The sequence below is a fragment of the Fukomys damarensis genome, unplaced genomic scaffold (genome assembly GCF_012274545.1).
Source record: "Fukomys damarensis isolate Sample0158 unplaced genomic scaffold, DMR_v1.0_HiC HiC_scaffold_11, whole genome shotgun sequence".
NCBI lineage: Eukaryota > Metazoa > Chordata > Mammalia > Rodentia > Bathyergidae > Fukomys > Fukomys damarensis.
In genome coordinates, this window is record NW_022900923.1 from 21,457,742 (window position 1) to 21,480,923 (window position 23,182).

General features: G+C 35.2%; 1 protein-coding gene across 2 annotated transcripts in view; it reads left to right on the top strand.

Moving 5' to 3' along the window:
* Ralgps2 (Ral GEF with PH domain and SH3 binding motif 2) overlaps positions 1-23,182 on the top strand; it is a 128,752-nt gene that overhangs the window by 102,360 nt on the left and 3,210 nt on the right. Inside the window, exons 11-18 of one of the 2 annotated variants that reach the window (XM_010630230.2) lie at positions 3,339-3,406; positions 5,046-5,181; positions 5,820-5,971; positions 10,560-10,614; positions 15,293-15,370; positions 16,920-17,025; positions 19,177-19,269; positions 22,251-22,356. In XM_010630230.2, coding sequence (XP_010628532.1) covers positions 3,339-3,406; positions 5,046-5,181; positions 5,820-5,971; positions 10,560-10,614; positions 15,293-15,370; positions 16,920-17,025; positions 19,177-19,269; positions 22,251-22,356 — 794 coding nt within the window. The remainder of the gene's footprint in view (positions 1-3,338; positions 3,407-5,045; positions 5,182-5,819; positions 5,972-10,559; positions 10,615-15,292; positions 15,371-16,919; positions 17,026-19,176; positions 19,270-22,250; positions 22,357-23,182) is intronic. The other variant, XM_010630231.2, reaches the window with a different exon arrangement.

Sequence of the window (23,182 nt, forward strand, 5' to 3'; positions counted from 1 at the left end):
TCTGTTGCGTACTTTCAATAGTGTTTAATCTCCTGGATATCTGTTTGAATCTGTTTTATGGATTCTATTTCTTTCCTATGTTGGGTGTTTATTTTTTCCATTTCTTTCTTGTGCTGGGCCTTCATGGCTTCTATCGTGGTCCTGAGCTCATCTATTTTTTTGTCAGTTTCTGCTCTAGAGTCTCGAATCATGACTTCCATTTTGCTCACCATCTCTATGGTTATCTGGGAAATTATTTCTATTTTGAATTTTTCTAGAGCCTGATTGATCTGTTTTGTTACTTCCTGTGCTTTGAGTTCAGGGTGTCCTGGTAGTTCACTATCGGCCTTTTCATCCTCATTTGCCCTACTGTTTGCCATTGGTGAACTGGAAGTCTGTCCTTGTGTCTTGCTTAAGTGTTTTCTCATTTTTATTTTTGTTGTCGGACTGTCCTTGGTTTAATCTCTGGGTTATCACCCAAATCTTCCTGATATGGTTGTGCCCTAGCTTCTGTGTCTCTAATTACCCACAGCCATTCTCATCTTCATAACATCAGAGAAAACAGTTCATCAAATCAACTGCAATGTTTTATCCCAACTGATACAATCAGCAACACATTAAGATCAAGCACAACTTGGAAACTGACCACCTGTGGTAGTCACTAGTCTATCACCCTTAAATCATTTGAATTAAATTGAAATCAAGAAGCAGTCCAGAACATGTCTGCCGTGAACAAAATTTCAATATAGTGTATTTACCATTTAATGGCTCAGACAGAGCGAGGATGCAAGACCCCTGATCTCAGTTAGCTGATGGCTGAACCCCATGATGCTGACTGACCTCGGGCTGCAAGGCCCAGATTGAGTTCCCCATCCTTCTGAATGGTTGAACTCTGCAAGGTTCTATTACAGGTTTCCCACGCCTTTTCTTTAAAGGTGTTCAAAGTTGGGAACTCAGAAAAATACCCTTGATGACCACCTCTGTCTTTGCAGAGTGGGTCCAAAGACTGGCACAGTCAGGAGGTCTGAGAGTGCGTGGGGGGGGTATGGGGATACCTACCCGGCGTTCGAGCAATGGCGGTTGGGTCGGGAGCAGGTGTGGTTCTCCTTTCCTCGGTGGATGGGGCCCAGCCTACCTCCCGGCGCTTGAGCGATGCCGGCTGGGTCGGGAGCAGGCGTGGCTCTCCTTCCCCCATCCTGTAGGTCTTCATAAGAAGGCTCACGCCATTATACTGATTTTTGTCTTCATGAGTGGCCAGAACCACAGCAGCCTTTTCATTAATTCATTTTGAAAGTACTACGCTTTTGCTATAGGCCAGTTACTGTATTGGTTGCTGGAATCACCAAAACAAAACAGAATAAAACATTGTTCTTGCCTCCGCAATTTGTCTTATTCAAAACATTTATAAAATTATTTCACAACATGCAAATAGTACTGTAGTAATGATATGCCTAGGATGGTGTGGAAACAGATAAGAGGAAGATTAACCCCGCTTTAAGTAAAGAACAGCAAAGGAAAGAGAAACATGAACAGCTACAGGAGACACTCACTGAGGATGCATCTTAAGAGGTGAATAGAAGTTAGCACCTCACGGTAAAGACTGGCATCCTAGAGATGGAATGAGCAGAGGAGTAGGGCAGTTTGCTTGGGGAACTTCAAATCATTTGGTGTTATAGGGCATCATATGAGAGACTGAAGAAGTTACATTGTTTTACTGAAAATTCAGTTGTGTTAGTCTGGTGACTAAATGTCTTTGAAAGGTAAAACGATTTTTAAGATTAGACCCATTAAACTTATTAGCTAAAATTTTTTATCATGAAAAATCCTTAAATCAAAATGACACTTATCCAAAGACCTGTTTTTGGCAACTTCTCCCTTATCAGCCAGTGTAGATATTACAGGTTACATACATGTCTTGTAATCAGGATAAAAATCTTCCTGTTGTTTAATTTTAGTGATGAACATGACTTCAGTGGCTCAGCATCACTGTTGCATGCTGCTTTAATGCATAAGCAGCTGGCACTTGGAGTAGTAGTCCCTGCTGTGCTCTTTAAGAAGCTTCTTTTTATGCTGCCATCAGTTGTCAGCTGCTGCAGATAGCAGTGTGATTCACGCAGTAAGCACCTGCTGTTCTTTTCTGTTTGGGTGCTGTTAGAAAATTAGGGTAATTTTGTTTACTTCATCTTTTACACACTATACCATAAGCTGCAGAAGGTTGGCAGGGGCACCCTATCTACCTTAGTATCTTGCGCGATAGCACTGAGCACAGCACCCAACACAAAGCCAGATGTTCAGCAGATATCAGTGAGTGAACATAGTCTGCAGCCTAAAGAGTGGAAGCAACTGCCCTACAGGAAGAAAAGGAACAGACTTCTGGTTAATCATATGTTCAGCTCATTTTCTTTATGTTGTTACATATTAGCATATATCATATTTAATTCCCCCTTATGTTATCAAGGAAATAATTACAAACCTACGTTAGATTTATCATTGTGAATGCCACTTGTATTTTTGTAATTCCATTAAAAATTCATCAGTATAATGCTAAACACTTCATTAATTTTCAGATTCATAGTAAGATTAAGCTTCGTGTCCCATACCAAAGCATTTTCTACAACTGCTTTAGTATTCTGTTTTCCAGAATTGCTTCCAGTGATGTGAATCATAATCTCTTTTGCTATGGAACAAAAACTGGATATATAATCCTAAATACAACTAAAGTAACAAGAAACTTTGACTAGGATAGGGATTTACTAGAAATTTCACAACCTTTTTATTTGTATAAATTAGAGATGGCAAACATTTTAGAGCTTTCAACGATGAGCAACCCACTGTGTCACAAGTGCCATAGGCCTACCACCACTGGTATAAGACCTTTGTTTTTATAAGCTATGATGATTTATTGAATAGTTTAAGGTGTTTTTGAAATTTTCAGTGTTAATGTCACATTGTTTATCTAGTAAAGATTCTAGAAATAATATGCATAATTATATATATATATATATATATATATGAGAATATATCTGAATTTGTGCTTCACTTACATGTAAGTGAATATCTTCAGCAAATATCTTTAAATGTGTTAGTGTTTGGAAACTTTAAGTTAGTTTGGAAGACTTTTGTGTGTTTTTGAATATAATATTTGGGGTTTTTTTTCCCCCTTGTTAATATTTCCTAGAATTACTGTATGATCAGTTTTGGCTAAGAGGGGGATGACTTAACATCTTAAAGATTGTTGTGGAAGAAAAATATAATAGCTCACATTATTTTATAAAATGTTTTTATTTTTTGAGAAAATGCATGACTTTTTATATATTTTGTCAAATCGTTTCAATGTGCTGTGTCTTTTTAAAATTCAGGCTCTCATTAAAGATAGAACCAGGGACAAGCACACCACGGCCTGCTGCTTCCAGGGAAGATTTAGTAGGTTAGTACACAGTCTCCTTTCATTTCTAAATAACAAACCAAGTAACCAGATAGGGAAGAATATGCATCAAGATAAATACCAAATCTTATATATCAAAAGTGTGTTTTGGTATTAAATTGTATCAGTTCCTACTATTACTGGATAAGAAGAAGAGCATAAGGGGTAGGGAATGAAACAGAAGGATAACGGGTGTTGGACATAATCAGATTATTTTGTAAAATAAAATCCATCAATCCTTTTGCGTTTGTGTTTGTTTTTGTTTTTGCCTTTCTGTGGTTGAACCTAGGGCATCACACATGCTAGGAAAGTGCTCTACCACTGAGCTACATCACTAACCTTGAGTTTGTTTTTTTTGTTTTTTTTAATTAAAAAGTTGCTTGTAATTTTTGTCAATAATATGCAAATGCTTGTTACCTAATCAAGGAAAACAGGTTCAACAGAAAATAATAGATGAGAAATTATTAATATTCTATTGATTTTTAAGATTAAGAATGAAGTCTCTAGGCAGTAAGGGTGGTTTATACTGGAAATTTCTGTAGTCTGAATTCTACTAATTTGAATATTTATTCAAGTCAGTTTTAGTGATTTAATTAATGCTTAAATACTGAGCCAAGAACTAAAGATATAAAAAACACTTCCTGATTTATTTGTTGCATTATAATGGGATATTATATTTATGTCACAAATAATCAGTGATATATACAGTTGAAGAAATTACTCATTTAAGAAATAACTGATTATTACCAATGTAGAATTTAACGCTAAACCTTATGTTGTATATTCTCACAATATTTGAAGGCTTCTAATATGATATGAAGCGAGGGAACAAGCCATGACATTATCTAGAGGAAGGGCATTCCAAGTAGGGAAATATTTTAGTCTAAATCTCTTAAATTTGTTTTTAATTCTTAAAGCAATATTTTACAGAACTGTATGTTGTATATGTACATATGACTGCCAACCTTGCGCCTTCTGTTAAAGGAAGCAGAAACCGTGAATAAAAATAAAAGCACTGAACCTAAAACTCAGAAGACCTCGGTATTTAGATTAGATTTTGTTTTGTTGTTGTTTTTTGTTCGGGGAGATTTTTTTTTTGAGACAGTAGTTTAGGCTGGTCTTGAACTCACTATGTAGCCCAGGCTGGCTTCCTCCTGCCTCAGCCTCCCAGGTGCTGGGATTATAGGCCTGCACCACCATGCCCAGTGTAGACCAGGGGTGAGATTTTGACCCAGTTTCTTCTAATTCTGCTTCTTCTATGTACATGGAGAATGTATTTACACTGCTTCCAATTAGTGCAAGTAAAAGAGTTAGAAATTAAAGGTAGAGATTAATTATTAAAGATAGAAATTGATTTTTTTATATGGTTCAGAATTCTGTGCTCTAGGACTTGGAAAATAAGTATTACTTGTCTTCAAGTCAGTTAAAGTTTAAATCACATTTTATATTTTATATCAAGGGGTTAAAAATAAAATAATGCTGGGCCGGGGATGTAGCTCAGTGGTGCTGCCGCCTGCCTCACAAGCACAAAATCCCCATTTCAGTCCCTGGTACCAAAAAAAAAAGCAAACAAACAAAAAATAAAATAATGCTTTGAAATCATTTGAAAATTTTCTTCTCTCTGTTTTAATTGAACCCTTAGGTCCTGAAGTAGGAGCATCACCACAGAGTGGAAGAAAAAGTATAGCAGCTGAAGGAGCCTTGCTGCCTCAGACGCCTCCGTCCCCTCGGAACCTGATTCCACATGGACACAGGAAGTGCCACAGCTTGGGCTATAAGTCAGCATTTTTTATTTTACCTCCCAATTTTTAGGTTGTTTATAGTTGCATTTATTTTCTATTTACTTTATTAAACAGATAATGGTATCCTTGCATAATATTTTTAACAATAATCTTTCTGATTTGCTAAAACATCTTACTTGCTTAAAAGAATCTACTTTTCCTTGACCAGAATTTGCATGTCAGCTGTTTCCAACCATTGCCTTTCCATGTGAGGAAGATAAATGACAGGGCCACTATAAATAGAATTGGAATAGCGATACACTATTTAAATCATAACCTTTATATCAGGGCAGGCTTTTAACATAAGTAATAAGTAAGGAAAGTGCTGTTTTGTTTTAACTTCATAATTATTTCCTAAAAGGGAATTTGAAAACAATTTTTTAATTACCTGAGGCTGGAGATGAAATTAAAGTACATTCTCATTATACAAGTAAATATGGCCAAGTTTCCTTAAATATTTTCCCTAAAGTATTAGTTTAAGGCTTTCCTGTTAAAATCCATGTCCGTTACTATGAAAGTTGAGAAGTGAGTTCAGGATAGCAAATCTTTTTATATCCTGAATCTTAAGAGTATTTTGTATATCCTGAATTAGTAACATAGTAAAAGTTGTGAAAAATGTTTCTCTTTGTTTCCAGTTTCATTCATAAAATGAACACAGCAGAGTTTAAGAGTGCAACGTTCCCAAATGCAGGACCAAGACATCTGTTAGATGATAGCGTCATGGAGCCTCACGCACCATCTCGAGGTCAAGCTGAAAGTTCCACTCTTTCTAGTGGAATATCAATAGGTAACAAACAGTTCTCTGAGAAGGTTCCAACTTCTGTATAATAAGAATTTAAAACTAAGCTGGAGCCAGGTGTCATGGCAAATGCCTGTAATCCCAGCACTTGGGAGGCTGAAGCAGGAGGATTGCTTCGAGTTTAAGGTCAGCCAGCACTACAAAGCAAGGCCCTAGCTCAAAAAACAAACAAAAACCAAGCTTAAAAATATTACATTTCTCCTACCACAAATAATAAAAATTTCATTTTAAAAAATCAAAGCAACAATTTGAATAGAGAATGAAAGTAATAATTGATGACAGTTTTTAAAGTGCTCCAGAAGAAGAGGCATTTGAATACTGGTAGGAAAATACAGACTAATGAATTGGTTACCTGCATGCAGTGGTTGTAGAAATGAAGAAAAGGGTGAAGTCAAATATGGTTCTAACTTATGTGGATTAAGGAGCTATAATGAGATGGTGATGCTCTGGCCTGGGTAGAGAGGACTGGAAGAGCAGTCATCTGTGAGCAGTGAGCTGTTTGAAGGGTAGCTCAGTTTGAGGGATTAAGAATTCTGTTTTCAGGGCTGAGGATTTAGTGGTGCTGCTGCCTGCCTCACATGTGCAAGGTCTCACGTTCGATTCCCAGTACCAAAAAGAAGCTGTTCTCAACATGTTTAATGCCTATAGAGATGTCAGATTGTTGAGTGTGTGAACCCAGAGCTCAGGTGCGGCTGGCAGGTTGTGGTAGTGTCAGGTCTAAGATACAAACCTGAGACCTAGCATATTTATAACATTGCAGGCCAGGAGACTGAACCACCTAGGGAGAGAGCATCAACAAATGAGAGAAGAACACTCCCACATTTAAGAGAATGTGTTTTTTGATTTTTTTGAGATGGGGTTTCATTATATAATCCACGCTGGCCTTGAACTCACTACGTATCCCAGGATAGCCTCATATTTGAGATCCTCATACCTCAGCATCATGAGGGCTGGGATTAGATGTGTGCCACTATCCCCAACTGTTTTTTAGAAGAAAGGTGGACTAGGCTAAGTATGTAGCTTAGTGGTACAGCATTTGCCTAATATGCACAATGCCCTGAAAAACTATCAAAGGAAACCATGAAAAGGGATATAAAATAGTGTGTGCTATCATAAAACTTAGTATCTTGGGCCAGGGATTTAGCTCAGTGGTTCTGCCACCTGCCTCACAAGCACAAGGTCCCGAATTTGATCCCTGGTACAAAAAAATAAGCTTAGTATCTCAAAGATGAAGAACATCGTAAATGTATCATTATCAAATACAAAAAAGACAGCTAAGATATGTTAGCTTTCTAGCTCCATAACAAACACTTGAGATAAATCAACTTAGAAAAAGTTTTTAGCTTAGTTTTAGTCTTTGAGTAGTTGGCCTGTGGCAGGGCAGCACATCAGGACAGGACATGGCAAAGCAGAACCCTTCACCTCATGACCAGAAAGGGAAGGAAACAAAGAGGAAGAACTGGGGTCACATGGTCATCCCTGCCTGGGGTGGCACCCTCACCTGTACTCCTTGACCAGTAGATCCAACGTCACAGGTTCCATTGCCTCCCTGTAATGCCTTAATTGTGGGCCAAGTCTAACACACAGACCTTTGAGGGACATTCCAGGCCCAAACTATCACTGATGAAAATGGTGACTTGTCCAGGAAATTCGGCAAGATAAAGACAAGAACTGGTTTATAGGATGACAGAGGCAGCGCCCTGATCAAGAGTGGATTTGAGTATGAGAGGTAAAGAAACTACTATGAAGGCAACCAGAAAATTGGGACCATATTGGAAAGGAACATGAAATTAACAGAGGGGTTTATTTTTACATTCTAAGCTTTTTTCCATTTTCTGAATCATCTAGATAAGTATTATTACCCACCCATCACACACACCCCGGTGCTGGATATTAAACTCAGGCCCTTGTACTTGTGAGGCAAACAGTGCACTGAGCTAAATTCCCAGCCCAAGCATTATTTCTTTTTATAATTAGATAATATATCATCTATACTGTGTTGTTTTTATTTTTTAAATAAGAAAATGTCCTCATCTGTAAATATCGGGTTGTTCAAGAGCTAATTCTATTTCAGTATTGATGAAAAGCCAATAGAAAGAGCTATTAAATGAGGTTCAGTTTCCTGTACATACTGATTTCCCTAACGCTTGAGAGCTCCAAACCCTAAAACGAAATTGCTTCAGAACTCTCTAGCACCATTCAGCAGTTTATTCCAATGTTCCCCCCTTTTTTTAATGCCACTAAATAAGTACTTAAATTTGAAATAGATCTGTTTGTCAACTAAAATACCTCTTTATTAATGTTCTAAGTTGCCTGTATATAAATATCAACCTCAGTCTAAATTTGTGGAATAATTTTACAAGAAAGAAAATAACTTTTTCTACTTAAAAACTTGTTACTTAGGCAATCTGTCATGCCAGTTTAAAACAAAAAATAATTTTTAAAGTTACAGCTCCCAGGTACATAATATTTAACTTTTTCCTTATCATAAGTTTTATGGTAATAATTTATTCTCCAGATTATTTGTAGCTTTTGCTTTACATAGATTTTTTTTTTTACTGCAAGAAAATTATACTGAGAGCCTCGGTTTAGAGGTGGTATTTTTGAGCAGACTTTTGGCTTTGTGTGTGTTTTTTTAAATTATTTTGAGGCTGTTAAGTAGATGAATAATAAAAGATTTCTGCATCTTTGTACATTGAAGATGTTGTACATAGGCATCTTCCCTCCAGTTTTGGTTTTGGTTTTGGTTTAAACATCATGAAGAGGAAGTAATACCATGTGATGATAGCTCCTAATACACACAAAAAAATGATTCTTTTTCCTTAGCCATAACCTTTACATGAAATACTGATCTGTACTGTAAGGGCTTTGAGGAAGTACTGTATAAAAATTCACCAGTGCCAGGGGCCTCAAATATTTTCTAATGTGGGATATGTGTCTCAGACAAACTACTCTCGCCTTACTGAGAAACTGACTCAGCTGAGACTGATGCCTGTGGAAAAGCTTATATTTCCTACAGATAAATTATACTGATTATGCTTAAATTTTCAGTCTTTACCACATAATGCTTCAAATCAGAAGATAATCTATAAATGCCCACATGGTAGCACATGTCTGTAATTCCTGTTACTTGAGCAGAGACAGGAAGATTCCAAGTTCAAGGCCAACCTGGGTGATTTAGCAAGGCCCTGTCACAACATTTTTTGGAGAAATGTCTGGGGATATAGGTCAGAGTCCCCTGGGTTTAATTCTCAGTATCACTAACGGTCATCATCAATCATCATCATCTGTAAGACCCTAGCACCACTGGGTTACCTCTGGTTCCTCACTTGAACCATGAAATACAGATTTTTTTTTTTTTTTTTTTTTTTTTTTTTTTTTCTCGAAGGTAGGCCACAGAACCACTGAGCCAAACCCCCAGCCCTACAGAAATTTTTTTAATGACCGTTACCTCTATTCATCCAGAGGTATACATAGCTAGTGCCATGCGAAATTGATCTCTTACCATGTTAAAGTTTGATTCTCTCTTGGGATCTTTGAGTTTCTCAGTGATACAAGTCTGATGAGTTGTTCAACATGACATATTCATCATCTCAGTTTTGAGAGCCAAAATTATCTTTAAAATAACTTTGAAATCTAAGTTATTGTTGACTTTTCAAATTTATTCCTCTCAGATTTTTTCCCTTCATTAATTTTAAAGTTTCTATTTGAAGACAGTTTAAACTAATACACTGGCTAAAGAGGAAGTGGTAACATTGTTATAGCATCAGTATGTACTTTTTAAATTTAAAGCTTTTTTCCTTCAATCCTATTTCTAAAGGCAAAAAAATTAATTTCATTAATTCATAATTTCATTCTCAGGATGGTATGGGTTTTGGTACAAAAGAGAATACATATGCCATAATGTCATATGATTTCATAATTACATTGATAATAAATTATGAGAAAAAAGTCTGTGCTCTGTACATTCTCTGATTGTAAAAACATTGTTTAGCAGTGAATTTTAGCTATAAGTAGTCATGCAGAAATGTCTTACTTTGCTTTGTTGTTTTAAGTAGTCTTATTAACTGAATTCCAGTATATTGCAAAATACTTGTGAACACAGCTGCAGTGATATTAGAATAAAGAATATATGGATGTTTGCCCACAATGTAATTGTCATTTTATGAGCACAATTAAAGAAATATTTTCATCTTTAAATTTAAAATTTATATTAGTGCCTGTGTGCAGTACATAAGGACAGCATTCATCCATGTACATGACCCGTCTTAGTTCTTTTTTAAAACTTCCCCACTTCTCTCCCATCTCCCTCCTTTTCCATAGCCCCTTCCCATTTGCAAAAGATCTATGTCCACGTTTCCTATTTTGCTACCTTTTATTTTACTCTAAATTATCTATACTTTATTTTTTGTTTTGGTTTTTTTTTGGTACCAGAGATCGAACTCGGGTCCTTGCACTTGCGAGGCAGACCACCGAACTGCTGAGCTAAATCCCCGGCTTTATACTATAGATTTTTAAAAATATCCAAACTGGAAAAATAATTCTGGTGTTTAAATAGAGTAACTTTTGATTTTAGGTAGCAGTGATGGTTCTGAACTAAGTGAGGAGACCTCGTGGCCTGCTTTTGAAAGGTATGAGAAATTTACCATTTGAGTAGCTTTGAATGTATTTTGTCTGTCTAAAAGGATATAATCATATGAATTTGAAGAGGTATTTTTTCCCTATCTCTAAGAGACTTTGTAAGTTTTCTTCTTGTTGAAAAATTAAGTTGCTCATATTTCAGTTTGGAATTGTAAGTAATACAAATGATAACCTGTTGGTAGTCTTATAGATATCTTTGGTATCTTTACACATGTATTTGAATTTCAAGTACATTTAACATTGCAACTTAAATTTTTTTAATAATTTTAATAGTAATACATTTTAATAAAATTTTGTTGCAAGCAAATAATGTTATATTGATATTCAATACAAGGTCTGAGAATGTGGCCCAGCACCTCAGATAGTTTTCATTAAATGTTCATTAAGATTCTCCCCGCTTCTTTTTTTTTAAGTGTGTGTTTATAGTACGGAGTTGTGCTTTTTGTGTTGGGAAATTGGTATAGGCATATAACATTTTGATTATTTCTCATCTCTCTATTTGGTCCCCTTCTCCCTTTCATCTTCCCGCACTTTCCCAGTCCCCTTCCCCATCCCCGAGTCTACCTATTGTCTCTCCTTTATTCGTGTATTTATTTATATTTCAGGTTTCTCATATAAGAGGAAACATGTAATATTTAACTTTATGAGTCTGGCTTATTTCACTTAGCATGATGGTCTCAAGTTCCATCTATTTCCCTAAAATTATGTGATTTTACTTCTTTTTGGCTTGAATGGTACCAATTGTGTATCAATGTTGCTTTTTTGTTTTGTTTTATCATTTTATTTTTGAACCACTTAACAGTTTATCCCAACTATTGCTCAGGCAGGTGTCATTTCAGCCAGTTGATTCTTGTGTTGAATAAATATGATAAAATTGTCATTTTTATATTTCCTGTTATCATAAAAATTTGGTCATCCAGTATTTAAATAATTGGACTGGAAAGTGGTTAATCCATTCATCTGTTGACAGGCATCTACTCTGTTTCTAGAGCTTAGCTATTGGGAATTGTGCCACTATAAACATGGATGTGCATGTATCACTATAATATGCCTTTAATTCTTTTGGAGAGATATACCTGGGTCAAGTGATATTCCTACTTTTAATTTTTTGAAGAATTTCCATACCTATCTCCAAAAAAGTTCTTTCTATCTTTTTATAATCCTAAATTATACTTCTACAAACAGTGTAGGACAGTTCACTTTTCTTCCACATCCTCACCAACATTTGTTGCTTTTTATGTCATTCTACTGTGGTAAGATATTGATGTTTAGATTTGCATTTCCCTAAAGGCTGAAAATGTTACACGTGTTTTCATATACTCATGGTCATTTATACTTCTTTTGAGAAGTGTTTCTTCAGTTTGCCCATTTTTTTTATTGGGTCATTTCTTTTCAGCAAGGTTAATTTTTTTAGTTCTTTATATGGTCTAGATATTAATTCTTTATTAGAGTAGCTAGCAAAAATTTTCTAACATTGGGCTGGGATTTAACTCAGTGGTTTTGCAGCCTGCCTCGCAAGCACAAGGACCCGAGTTCCATCCCCAGTACCAAAAAAAATAATAATTCTCATATTCTGTAGGTTGTATCTTTTCTGTTGAACTGTACAGAGCTTTTTAATTTGCTGTATACATCTGTTGATTTTTGGTATTATTTTGGTGATACTGGAGTTCTATTCAAGAAGTCTTGGGCTGGGGATTTAACCCAGTGGTGCCACTGTCTGCCTCACAAGCGCAAGGTCCCAAGTTCAATCCCCAGTATCAAAAAAAAGTCTTTGTTAGTGCCTATGGCTTCCGATATTTCCTCTATGTTATCTTCTAACAGTTTCAAAGGTTGTTTTTTACATCTAGACCTTTGTTCTATTTTTATTTAAGTATGGCATGAGAGGTAGTAGTTTCTGCGAGAGGATATGTAATTTCCCAGCACCTTTTATTAAAAGAGGATGTCTTTTCTCCATTATATGTTTTTGGCTCCTTTATAAAAAATCATATAGCTATAGATGATTGGGGTTGCTTCTCTGTCTTCTGCTTATTCCATTGGTCTACATGTCTGTTTTTGTGGCAGTACCATGTTGGTTTTGTTACCGTAATGTTGTTGTATAACTTGAAATCCAATATTGTTTTTGTTTTTGTTTTGTTCTTGGTACCGGGGATCAAATTCAGGTTCTTGCACTTGCCGGGCAGGTGGCAGAACCACTGAGCTAAATCCCCAGCTGAAATCCAATATTGTGAGGCTTCTAACTTTGCTCTTTTTGCTTAGGATTGTATTGGCTCTTCTGAGTCTTTTGGTTCTACATGAACTTTAGGATTGTTTTTTCTGGTTCTGGGAAAAATGTTGTTATTACCATAGAAATTATGTTAAACTTATAGATTACCTTTGGTAATATTGTTCTTCCAACAGGAGAACAAGGAATGCCTTTCCATTTTCTAATGTCGTCTTCAGTGTTTTTCTTCAGAGTTTCATAATTTTCATTATAGAGGTTTTTCACTTCCTTGGTCAGATTGTTTCCTAGGTTTGTTTGGTTGTTTTGTTTCAGCTATTGTGAATGTAATTGTTTTCCTGATTTCTCTCTCAGTGGATTCATTGTTGGTGTACAAGAACACTATTGTGTGTTGATTTTGTAACCTGTCCATTAGGATTCTCGTGCTACCTCTGATCACTTCATTACCACTATTCTTAGACTCAAGACATTTGCTTCTTGACCAAAGTAATTGTTCCATTTTGTACATAAACTAAAACTAAGTTTTCAAGCAGTAACAATATTGTTTAGATTAAATGTTAATGCCAGATGATATTTGGAGTTGAATATATTTAGCCTTTTTCCTTTCTTTCTTTCCTTCCCCTGTACTGAGGCTTGGAAGCCAGCAAGGCGGGCACTCTGCAGTATCTCATATGTTGCCCAGGTTAGCCTCAAATTTTTGATCTTCCTGCTTCTGCCTCCCGAGTTGTTAGAATTACAGTTGTGCCACCACTCCCAGCCGTTTTCAATTTTCAGTATAAAACCATTTATAATTGCATTATATTTCAATTAATTTTAAGCTGCTTTATTGGAAAATTGTTTGTTTTTGGTACCGGAGATCAAACTCAGGACCTTGCATTTGCACAGCACCACTGAGCTAAATCCCTGGCCCATAAGCCCTATATTTTAAAATATAATACTTTGTGGTTCTTTCTACACTGTTAATGTTCTCAAGCTTTGTTCTCTTCATTTGTAGGATTCTTTAACATTTATTTGTACATATTGCTTTTCCTCTAATCTTTATTTTCATTCTTTTAACTTCAGTTTGCCTGAAATGGAGAAAAAGTTGGCTTTTGCATGCTCTCTGAATTTGTGCAAATTACTTTTCTATCTAGAAAGAGCATACGTACTACCATTAGCTATTGATTATAAAGTATATTATAATTTTTGGATAAAAAGTACTGATTAGCAAAATTGTTTATTTCATTGCTTAGGTTGTAAATGAGTAACCCAGAGTGGTATTGTGTTCATCTGTTGTTGTCCCAGCAGGTTTCCTATCAAGATAATATTTATTGGTATTACTACCATATCTCAAAACAGTATTTTTTCTTTTATGATAAATATTTTGCTTTACAGACATTTGCCACTAAGAGGAAAAAGTCTACTTGTGCCAAGTTTAAATCAGTAGCTCTTTTTTGTTTTTAAAGATGGTGTCTTCCTACATAGTTCAGACTGGGCTTGAACTTACTCTGTAGCCCAGGCTAGCCCCAAATTTACATTGAGCCTCCTGCCTCAGCCTCCTGAGTGCTAGGGTTACAGGAGTGTGCCACCACGCCTGATGAATCAGTGGTTCTTAGAACATTTGAGAACAGTTAAATGAGTGCTGTCCAGCAAGATTCAGACATGAAATAATAAAAAGTTAATGTAGAATAGGATTTAAAATACTCTACTCTCTGAATCATAAACTTGAAGATAGTACTCTGAATTTCAATACACCGTTTCCTCTTACTTCCGAGAAAGACATAGAGACATAAAATATATTGTTGCTTAAATTGCTATAGTAATGATTTTTGTTTGAAGTATCATTTATCAACATTGCTACTTTTGCTTTTCTCTGGCTGTGAAGTATCACTCACTGTTTCTCTGTGTTTATTTCCTTTAACTATGATATGCCATTTTGTGTAAATGTCACCTCATACCATGTTTATCATTTATTGACTTCATCAGTTGATGTAGAAATAAAATAGTGCCCATATTTATTATGCAGTTTATCTCCTTTATTTTCTTTGATTTACTATAAAGAGGTTTTCCTTGTTTTAAATTTACAAGCCACATTGCTTTTAGGTGTCTTCATAGGGACATATAATAAAGATGACTTATTTGTATAAATCCAGGCATCAAATTTAAACTCATATGCAAATAAGAATCTCTGAAGCATTTTTCAGGTTTTTATATTATTTAGCTACAAAATACCTCTAGTTCTTGTGGATGGATGAAAATAAATGTATATATAAGGTGTAATATGCATTAAACACCTATAAATATTTTTGAAAATATACTGTGTGCTTTAAAAAGCAACAATCACATACTGTCCTGTGAGATTTAGAAAGCAGTATTACACAAAGATTCTTCTAACGGTGTTGTAGGTATTGGTGATAATTGTGTGAATAAAAGTGTATGTAATATATACGATTTATAATGGAATTCAACAGGAACAGATTATACCATTCTCTCGGCCCGGTGACAAGAGTGGCACGAAATGGCTGTCGAAGCCACATGAAGGCCAGCAGGTACAATTCCCCTGTATCCAGGGGTCATAAAACTTCCCTCTGGTGTTGGTGATTGGCTTATGTGGGTGTGGTCTGACATTATTTCTCTTCTTTCTCAGCTAATTGGCTTTAAAACTAAATGAATTACCCATGAAAAAATCCCTTCCAAGATGTAATCTAGAGATAAATTGAAACTGTTCTTCCTGATTGAAGCACCAATTGCTAAAACCTTTTATCTTTATGTCATATTTTTAAATGCTTCCAAGTTGGTAGCCTTTTAACTGCACACAAGTCTTTCTAACACTGCGGATTATTGTATGAGCAATATAAGTTCCTGCTTCTTACTCTTAAACTACAATCAGAGCATTTTGCTAATAAGTTTATATTTGTCCTTTTTAAGAATTTTTTTTTCTGATAAGCCACAGATCTTGAATCTAGACAAGTCTATTTGATTAAATGATACTTGTATATTTCAACACATAACTTAGTCCTTTATCCAATTAAACTGGATCCTTTTCTGAAGTATATTAACTGTGGAAACAACTAAGGATAGTACATTGATTGAAAATAGGAGGTTTAGTGATAATGGGTAATGAGCCAGTTCAAATACAACAAAATAGCCAACTTTATGTCTATTTGATGGTGTCTAAGCTCCTTATGTTTACCTCCCTAAGTATAAATAGCTCTACCATGAAATTTCTACTGGTTTCTAGATTAAGTCACTTTGAAGACACCTAAATAACCAAAAAGGAATAAACTGGAAAACTTTTCTTTGCTGTTGTAGGAATGCTACATCTCATATGACATCACCAGAGAATGCCATTTTTATTAATGCGTAGGTTTTAATTGGTCCATATAGAACTCATTCTTGTTTTGAAATAATCAGGTATAGGTTATCAAATCAACTGGAGAAAGAGATTAAAATGTTCAGTTATTTTGTGATGGTTTTTAAAGATATATACAGTGAAAAGAAAATCTTAAGTATCAGAGTTTTTCCTTTTTTGGAGAGCTATTAGGCCATAATCAAACACTGAAGTCATGACTGCATTTGAAAGTCATTAAAATTTACTGCAGAAAGCCAGGTTTTAGAAATATGTTGTTGCATTATTTTTCACTTATTTTAGAATTAAGTTAAGCATGCGTTTTCTCATTTTGCTTCTGTGAGCTGCTATTTTCATTTTCAGTTTTATATACTTAAAAAAAAACACTTTTAATAAATAGAATCCTCATCTCTCCTACCAGGACTTAAAAGTGTCTAGTGGGGAAAATAAAGTTACAGTGGTGGTGCAGCATGACATGTTCAGAAGAAGGAAAAAAATGTTAATCTTATTTTGTGAATTCCTGCATTCTTTCTAAATTGTACTCATCTGCTGACTTTAATAACTTCCTAATTAACTTTTGTGACAGCTTATAAATTTTAGGTCAATAAACCTGTAAAAAGTCTTCTTGGCTGTGAATAAAATAGCAAAGTTTTTAAATTAAGAATAATTACATTTTATTTAAGTACCTATTTAATCATTACAGTAGACAAAAGCTCTTACTTGTCCTTTTCTTCATTCCATTGTTGTAGTTCTGCAGAGTCAGAAGATTTGGCAGTACATTTATATCCAGGAGCAGTTACTATTCAAGGTGTTCTCAGGAGGAAGACTTTGTTAAAAGAAGGCAAAAAGCCAACAGTAAGATTTCGTTATTTCTAAACACACTTCTAAAAAATATGCACATGTGTAAGACCCTATACATCTCTTTATCCTCTATAATAATTCTCATACAAAATTGTTTCTTTTGTAAAGTAAATGGCTATTATAGTAATATCTTTAGGAAGAACAAAGAGCAACAACCTAAAAACTGGAATTCAACGAAATTTGTTTCCAGTTTATTTAAATTTCTATAATGTTTTCCTGTTTTGTTTTTTTTAAAAAAAAAAAAGAACCTAGTATTAAATGTTCTCCAAACAACAGCACTGTAGCAGGGGCCAGAGGGTAGTGGAGCAGAAAAATATAAAACTTTTGATGTATAACTGCAGTTAAAGCTTTGAAAATATGAGGTCTTCTTAAAATAGAAAGATGGTTTTCATCTAAGTAATCTTATGCTGTTTACAATAAACCAAAGGCTTATACAATCACGAAGCCACACTGGGCCATCCCGTGAACTCAGAGTACTCTGTCTGTGGCATTACTATACCTCTTGTGTGGCTGGTGGTAAAAGTAGAGTAATGAATAAGACAAGACTAAATGCCCGCCTCATGCAGATTACTTTCCAGTGAAGAAAAATACAGAGTAAGCCCTTCTAATGGGTCATAGGATACAGAATGGTGGTGTGGCAGCAAGACATTTGATCTGAGACCTGTGAAGAAAGTGAGTGAGCCTTAGGAAGATCTAGAGTACAAGAGAAAAGAGGACTTGTATGGTTGAAGCATTGAAAGTAGAGGAGGAAGTCAAAGGGTGTAGTCCTGATGATATATATTGGAAATGAAGATAACTTCTGCATTTGGGGACTGAGCTAGGTGGTTGTTGGTAATATCTTTTGAAATGGGTAGAGCGGTAAGTTTGGCTGAATTCAGTTTGACACGCTCATTTAACATTGGAGTGGAACTGTTGGTTTGGCTCTTGAAACAGTATAGTTCCTGAGTTCAGTAAACAGGTATGGTCAGAGGTAGTGATTTGAGCATCATTAGCATACGAAGAGTGAAGTATGGAACTCAATGTGACAGATTATCTATAAAGATATCACTGGGGAAGGAAAAAGAGCTGGAGATAGACCTCTGTAGCATCAAAAGTCTGCTATAAGAAGAGTATAAAGGAAAACCAAATAACATCCTAGAAGCCTAGCAGTTAAAGTACTTAGGACGCTGTTTTCATCTGTGTCATACAAAAGTTTGATTGTGACAAGGACTGATGCTCTGGAAAGGTGTCAGTGGTCAGTGACCCAGATATCAGCTGTTTCAGCCTGAAAGTCAGATTACTAAGTTTAGTAGAAAATGGAAAAAATAAATGTAGAGGCAGAAATTGGAGACAAACTTGGAAGAAGTTGTGTTATGAAGAGCAGAAAAGTAGGATTTGGGGGCGTTGGGAGTGTTCACACAAGGGAGGAATATTAAAGATGGTAGTATTACTAAGGCTCATTTGTGTAATGATGATAGAGGAAAAGAAATTGAGATGCACTGGAGAGGAGTTTCTAACAAAAGCAAATTAAGAAAATGTAAGAGGGGAATCTATAGATAGAATCAAGATTTGACTGGTCTACTAGGGAGAAGAAAGGCATGTATATCTGCCAACAGGCAGTTAGTTGGAATTGATGCAAGGAAAATGAGGTTGTTCTCACCACAATTCATCTTTCTCCAGAAGATATGATATGCTATAGAAAGTGCGTCAATTTGAGATTGGTGATTGTAATTTTATCAGTAGGAATAATTGTGTGATTTTTCCAGGAAGTCAGCTACTATAATACGGAACCAAGTAATGAGTTAGATTTGACTAAGGGTTGGAATTTTATCAGGAAAGAGGGGCCTTGGGATTAACGTATTTGGAAGGGAACGAATACAGTGCTAGACAAGTGCCAGATCTGAGGGAAAGGAAGGGGCAGAGGAGGCGATGGCAATGCTAGAGAATATTAAAGGTGATAACTTCTTGATAAGGTTAAAAAGCACCTTAATGAGAGTAGTAGAGTGTATTAGTTGGAAGTGATAGATAGAGATAATTGAGGTAGATTTCAGAAGTGCTACAGCGTGACTCTGAGAGTAAGACTTTGATGACTGAAGAGTGACACTAAGAAGGCAAAGTAAGAAACCAGTGACATTTTAATGGTATATTTACATTTATGCTTTCTAGGTGGCATCTTGGACAAAATATTGGGCAGCCTTGTGTGGAACACAACTTTTTTACTATGCTGCCAAATCTCTGAAGGCTACAGAACGCAAACATGTAAGTATTTGTCCTCCTAATTCTTAGCATTGTTTCACAGCCTCTTTATGGTTATAAAGAAAATAGTCCTAATATAATTTTTGGATCCTGGTCTAAATACTGTAATGGAATTATTTTTATTTAGTAAGACTATTCCAAAGAAGATCTTGGAATAACATCTATATTCTGAGTTTCTTTTTTTCTTTTTGGCACTGGGGATCGAACTTAGGACCTCATGCTTACAAAGCAGGAAGGCAGAACCACTGAGCTAAATCCCCTACCCTTGAATACCATTTTTCCATCGCAGATTTCAAAACTGCTTATTACAAATACCTGCCTTGACATCAAAGTTTCCTCAGTCCTGAGTTTCAGGTTCAAAACTTTATAGTCTTGGTTCTTAATATATAAAATGTGGAAAGCATCTAAAATTATTTTTATCTCAATCTCTGATGTGGTAACCTTCTCAGTAGTGATGGAAAATCGGTGATTACATACTACTTCGAAAGAAGCCTCTTGATAACTTCCTATAAATCTCTTTTGCATGTTATTTTGTTTTGTCTTTCTATGCTGGTGATAAAGTCTTTAAAAGGAAGAACAGTTTCCCATGTTGCATTAATAAAATCCATTTTAGAAGAATTTTATGTCTAAGTCATATACTGGGTAGAAGGAAAATTAAATGGTTTACCCTACTGAAGACAAGATAAATCACCGAAGAAAATTTCAGTTCCTTTTTTCTACTTACAGAGTTCTCAGATGACACTACCACAAGTCAGAAAAGCTGTACTTTATTCTCACAGTAGCTCTTTAATCAAACCAAGATGTAGAAGAGGGCATTTTTTTGTTTAAATGAAAGTAGGAAATGCCATACTATCACGTTGCTTTATCAACTACTACAGCTTCTCTTCACTTTCCTAAATTTCATGTTAATCATTGCCTTCCTTTTCATTAAAATGTTTCCTTAATTTTAATACATGTGGGTGTTTGTTTTGGGTTCTTTTGGTGCTTGGAATCAAACCCAGGACCTTGGGCGTGTAATACTCCATGCTGTACCACTGAGCTTATTTATTCCCCAAGCCCCTGGTGTGTCATATTCTTAATAGTGACTTTCTTGCTCATTTCTATAATCATCTAGCTCCTTGCTCTGATGTAAAGGACTGAAGATCATTCTGTCTGTGAATGTTTTTGTATCGTCTAGTTTGTATAGTCAGGTATGGTTTAAAAGTGAAAGCGTATTCATTATAAAAAAAAATAATAATGCCCACATACCCAAGAAGATCATACTGATTGGTATTACTAGAACATTTTACAGAGTAGTTGCCTCTACTGCTGTAATCACAAGGGATGGCCTAATATAGTTAAATATAACAAGTAATTCTTCACATAGCCACCTTGAGAAACTTGTTGGGAAAATTTCACTTAATTTACTATTAGAAGAAGTAATTTTTCAAAATAAAGTATTTGGGTTTTTCTTAGTTTTAATTGGAGGCCAAATTAACAATATAACTGAATTTGTCATGTAATGCATATGTTAATCAGCATTATTTTGAATTTGGCATTGCTACTTATACATACTAATGTATACTAATATATTACTGTAGTTTGCAGTTAGTCATATGAGGTTTCTGATAAATATGCATATGAAATAATTTAGAAATTACTGTAGGTTATGAGAAAATAAAATTGATTTTCCATATAGCTATATTGCATGTAGCTGTTCCTTTTGGTAACTGAATAGTCTTCCATTTTTATTCAGTCTACTGTTGGTGAATAATGGGTTTTTTTTGTTTGTTTCTTTGCTAACAGTGCTACTGTGAGTATTTTTGTTCACAGGTTGTTTACCTGAGGAATGCAATTGCTTAGCTTTACAAGAAAATGCTAAATTAAGTTGCACAGTCACTAGTAGTGCAGTGAGATTCCATATCCTCACCATACTTTCATTACTAAGCTTTTTCATCTCAGCTAATCTAGTATGTATAAAATGTTACTTTATGATTTTAATTGGTATATTTATTTTTACCTTTTTTCATATTTTTTGGTGACAGTGTTTCTGTGAAATGCCTGGATAAATATTTTATTTATTATTACTCTTTTTTTTTGGTACCAGGGATCGAGCTCAGGTCCTTGTGCTTGCAAGGCAGGCGAAGGAACCATTGAGCTAAATCCCTGGCCCCTACACTCTTAATTGATAAAGAGTCTATATATCCCAGTGCAGATCTATTCACAGTGATATGTTGAAAATACTTTCCTCCAGCTTGTTTAACTTTTTACTCTCTTTGTGTCATCTTCTAGCATCCTTTTAACACATTACTGTATTCAGTTTGCCAATATTTTGTATATTTTTTTTCATTTATGTTCATGAATGAGATTATCCTTTCTGTTCTGTTCTTTTATAGCAGCCTTTTCGCAAGGTTACAAAAAGAAGTATATCTAAAGTAATAGATTTAGCTCAGTGGTTCTGGTGCCTGCATTACAAGGGTGAGGGCCTGAGTTCGATCCCTGGTACCAAAATAATAATAATAATAATAGTAATAGAATAGCTGTAAAAGCTAACATTCATGTAAAAATATCTTTTTTCTTTTCTTGAGAAATATAAGTAAGGATATTATCATTAATTCTTATCGGATAGCCCTGATGCTTTATTAAATCATCAGGTTTAGAAAAAACTATTAAAATACAATTGTTTCCTATAAGCAGTAGCACAGTAATTAGGAAAAAATAACAGAAGAAAGTATAGGTTCACTAACATCACGCTCTTTGGGAATAGAGAATAGGACAGAGAGGGTTTGATGAAGAGTTGAAGTTGTGAAGGTCTGGAAAGTAGGACAGCATCTGAAAACAGGTATCTCTAGATGCAATTTAGTAATAAAAGGTTTACCAGAACCAGCCAGAAATCACAAATCCTATCTCTTATTAGGAAAAACTGAAAAACACTATTACTTGTTTTCAGAATATTGATTACATTTTGCTAATTATCACTTTTTTTCATTATCTTACTATCTCAGTTCAAATCGACATCAAATAAGAATGTGTCAGTAGTAGGATGGATGGTGATGATGGCTGATGACCCAGAACACCCAGACCTCTTCCTGCTGACTGATTCTGAAAAGGGTGAGTTGTTAGGATGCTTAGGGCTTAAGGTAGAGTGTATACAGTTTCTGATGAGCCTAATCCTAGTGTAACTAAAATATTCAACAGAGGAAGTATTTATCTTATCTATTGGGAGTTATTTTTGTCATATAATGCCTTTTAATAAACCAGTATCTTTAGAACATTTTTTTCCTACATAGGCAAAAGCTTGGAAATTGAAAGGCTAACTAAATCCTAAAAGGATAAGCGGAAAGGGAGAGAATTTGAGAATTATATGACCCACAATTACTTTAAAATCTCAAAGATTTCTCTTTCGTCAGTTATGTGACTCACACCACTTTCTACATTAAAATACTTTACAGGCAGTATGTAGCAACATAGATGATGGCCCAGTCATCAAACTCCAAAGTTTGTAAAAATGATGAGAGAACTGCATAGTAAGCATCACATCCTGCCTGTCACTGCATGCTGCAAGGTCCATCCAGAAGAGATCCCTGTGGTTTTGACAGGCCCTGCAAAGGAGTCCAAAAAGGAAATTCTTTCATACCTACACAGAATTCTCCACTACAGCAGCTCACAACTGAAGTGCTATATTTACAACATTTTGTTGACTTCAATACTGTATTTTTACCTCTGTTTATACTATTTTGATCAACAGATATTCTATTTTTCATGTATTACAGTGTTTTAAGGGTTTTCTTTGTTTTAGTTTTTGTTTTTTTGTACTGGGGATTGAACTCTGGTCTTTGCGCTTGCAAGGCAGGCCACCAAACCACTGAGCTAAATCCCCGGCCCAAGGGTTGTTTTTTAATGTAGACTAGATGTAGAAAAGAATAATCAATAATCA